The sequence below is a fragment of the Peromyscus leucopus genome, chromosome 2 (assembly GCF_004664715.2).
Source record: "Peromyscus leucopus breed LL Stock chromosome 2, UCI_PerLeu_2.1, whole genome shotgun sequence".
NCBI lineage: Eukaryota > Metazoa > Chordata > Mammalia > Rodentia > Cricetidae > Peromyscus > Peromyscus leucopus.
Window position 1 is genome coordinate 120313434 of NC_051064.1, and position 3478 is coordinate 120316911.

The following is a 3478-nucleotide window of genomic DNA, read 5'->3' on the forward strand; positions in this document are numbered from 1 at the left end:
AAAGTCACAGCACGGGAGAGGTAGAGGCAGGACGATCAAAAATTCAAGGTTATCTTCAGGAATGTGGAAAGTCCAGGATAGCCCAAGATATGTGAGAATATGAAGGTACTCACTTTCCAAAAATATGTGACCCCAGGATAAAACTGGAGGGCCTGAGGCCTCCATAGGAAAGAATAGTTCAGAGGCTAAATCAGAGAGGAATTTGCTAGTTGGTCAAGTAAGAGCTACTCTGAAGATGAGAGGTGATCCATGCCCACCACCATTCAAGGGTAGAATGGGAGCCAAAGTCACACTCAACCGAGGAACCTGCACTCAGGTGCTGCCTGAAAATTGGAGCAGATGTTGGCAGGTTCTGATGAGACCCCAGCTCCCTTCACTTCCAACATTGCACCACTTGGCAGAAAAGGTCATCAGGTTCCCCCATAGACCATACTGAATTTATGTGTGAGGTTTGTTATCTGAGCTGTATTGGTTCTGTTCCACAAACTATCAGCTTAATTTTGTCCTGACAGCACATGCTGTGTTACTTAGCATATACTGCCTCAGCCTTCTGCTGTCTCTACCGTCATGCTATCCACAGTTAGCATGTTTGTGGTTTATAGGTATGCTGTTGTTTCCTGGGAAATACACCAGATCACATAATGTACATTACTTTCTGCCTTTTATATAGAGGAAACAACATATAATCCATGCCAACAGAACTAGTATTGCTTCTCTCTACACAAAAATAATATCCACCTCCTGCTGTCAGGCTGATCCATACTACTTGCTTTGGCCAAAAGAAGGTTTGGACAGAGAAGCAGGTCACTCTTGAGAAGCCAAGTCATTATGAGTTTGTCCACTATTCTTTCCTTCTATTCTAGGGTGATGTGTTGGCTATAAGGTTCCTCCTTCAGGGTAGATGTGAGAGGACAGAAGTTCACTCCCAACCTAAAGCAACAAACATGAGTATCAGATGAATCTTTTCAGCTATGATACAGTAAGACTGCTGAGGTGTTTGGAATTGTACCATAAAGTAGCCTGTAAATCAAGACAGACACCTTGGTTTCACAGTGATTTGTCCCAATCATGAAGGACTGTGTTGGTTCAAATGCACAGACCAATTACATAAATAGAGACACTGTCGCTTTCTCAAAAAATGAATATTCCACTCCAGCTTCTCCTAGATCGTTAGTTCACCCTACCATGCCCAGTCACCTTGAGAAATGCCCTCTTGATGTCTTTGTTTCTCAGACTGTAGACCACGGGGTTGAGCAAGGCTGTGAAGGCATTGTAAAAGAGTGAGACCTGCTTGTCTCGCTCAGGGGAGTAGCTGGAGTTGGGCCTCATGTAGATGTAAGTCGCTGGACCATAGAAGAATGTGACCACAGTCAGGTGGGAGGCACAGGTAGAGAAAGCCTTACAGCGGCTCTGGGTGGACTTGATCTTGAGAATAGCCTTGGCAATATGAATGTAGGAGGCTACAATGAGGGAAATGGGAGTAACAACCACAAAAACACTCAAGACCAGATCTACCATCTCAATGATGTGGGTATCTGTACAAGCCAGGCTACGCACTGAAGGACCTTCACAGAAGTAGTGGTTGACCTTGTTGGGCCCACAATATGGCAGACTCATGGTGAAGAAAGTATGTAACAAAGCAGAGAGAAAACCACAGACACAAGACCCGGCTGCCAACCGAATGCACAGTCCCCAGTTGAGGATGACAGTATAACGCAGTGGGTAGCAAATGGCCACATATCTGTCATAAGCCATGACAACAAAGAAGGTGCATTCAGTAGCAGCCAGAGAACCAAACACAAACATCTGCATCCAGCATCCAGCAAAGGAGATGGTCTGAGAGTGAGCAACAAGATGCACCAACATCTGGGGCACGGTGGTGGTGACATAGCACATATCCAACAGGGCAAGTATACAGAGGAAGAAGTACATGGGAGTGTGCAGCTGTGTGTCCAGGCAGATCAGCATGATGATGAGCCCATTGCCCAGGACTGAGCTCAGGTAGATGAGAAGGAACACAATGAAGAGGATGCTGTTGGTCGTGGGGTCACTGGAGAAGCCAAGCAGGATAAACTCAGAAACCCAGCTTTGGTTCTGCTCTGTAATCATCCACATGGTGGGACCTGTAAGAGAATCACGTTCATCTATGTATCATCTGACACATGTCATCTATAAAGGCAGAAAGGAAAGATACAGGCTGGTGAGATTGTTCCAAAGTTAGAAGCACTGACTGCTGTTCCAGGGAACCAGCTAGTTCAGAGCTGCCTGTGCCTCCAGTTCCAGGGGATCTGACCCTTTCCTCTCATCTCCACAGGCAAGAGATAGACATGGTGCACAAACATGTGCGTAGGCAAAAACCCATACACATAAAATAAAAAAATAATACTTTTTAATTAAAAAAGAAAGGCTGGGGTCTGGGTTCGAGCACACTGTTCAGTTTCTGTGCACACTTCTCACGTTACTGAAATCCCAATGCCTCAGTGTCTTCATCTATCAAATGAGACTGATGACACTCCTGTCTCAGGTTTATGATGAATATCTAAAGCATCTCCTATAACTCTTGGAAACACCATGTAATATATGACATGTCCTATGCAGTCTCAAAGTCTCATTCCACTTCTGGGAAGGCAGAGACAGGGGATCCTCAGAACAGGTGGGCTAGCTACACAAGATGAAATGATGAGCACTGGGTTCAACTGAGAGACTCTGCCTCAAGGAATAAGGTGAAGGCAATTAAGGAAGAACCCTATGTCATTCTCTCACCAGATACACACACACACACACACACACACACACACACACACACACACACACACACCAGAGACACATGCAAAAGAGAGTAAACAGTAGATGACGAAGATAGAACACATGTCATTCAGACACAGGACCTCACACATACAGTTCCATGAGTAATGACAGAAGTTCATGTGTGCAGTGCACTGGAGACACTGGAGTCTTCCCAGGGAAGGCTGAAAGACCGTGTGGGTACGGGAGCAGGAAGGCATTTCTTCCTTTTTTACTCCTACCTCCCTCCCTCTGCACACAATCAACTCCAGGTGTACTGTATATAGCTTTTTTCAATTTTCTCCACCCAAGTTCATATTCTTTCCTCCCACTCCCTCTTTCAAGACAAAACAAAACAAACAACAGAAATTGAAAACATAAACTAAAAGAAAGACAATCAAAACAAAACCAAATCCATGGAGAAAGTCTCCTGTTGGCCAACTGCTCCCGAGCATGTGGCCAGCCATAGAGTGTACCTGATATGGGCAGTGACACTTTATTGAAGGAAACTGTGTTTCCCTTTCCTGATCGGGATCAATTGGAAATAAGTTCTTGTTTAGGGGCAGGACTTTGTGTCCACTTCCCTTTCTCAGTGCTGGGCATTTGTCTTCCCCAACAAGTTCTTCATGTGACTCCTGCATTGGTTTTTCAAAGTCTTCAGATTGCTCCTATGTGGCCCCTGCTGAAAGCATTT

General features: G+C 45.1%; 1 protein-coding gene across 1 annotated transcript; it reads right to left on the reverse strand.

Annotated features, from left to right (window-relative positions):
* Positions 1-1170: 1170 nt before the first annotated feature.
* On the reverse strand, positions 1171-2164 carry LOC114689421 (olfactory receptor 2A12-like). Its single transcript, XM_028863714.1, is given in 2 exon segments — positions 1171-2142; positions 2144-2164. Coding segments are annotated over 2 exon segments (993 nt in total).
* Positions 2165-3478: the final 1314 nt, after the last annotated feature.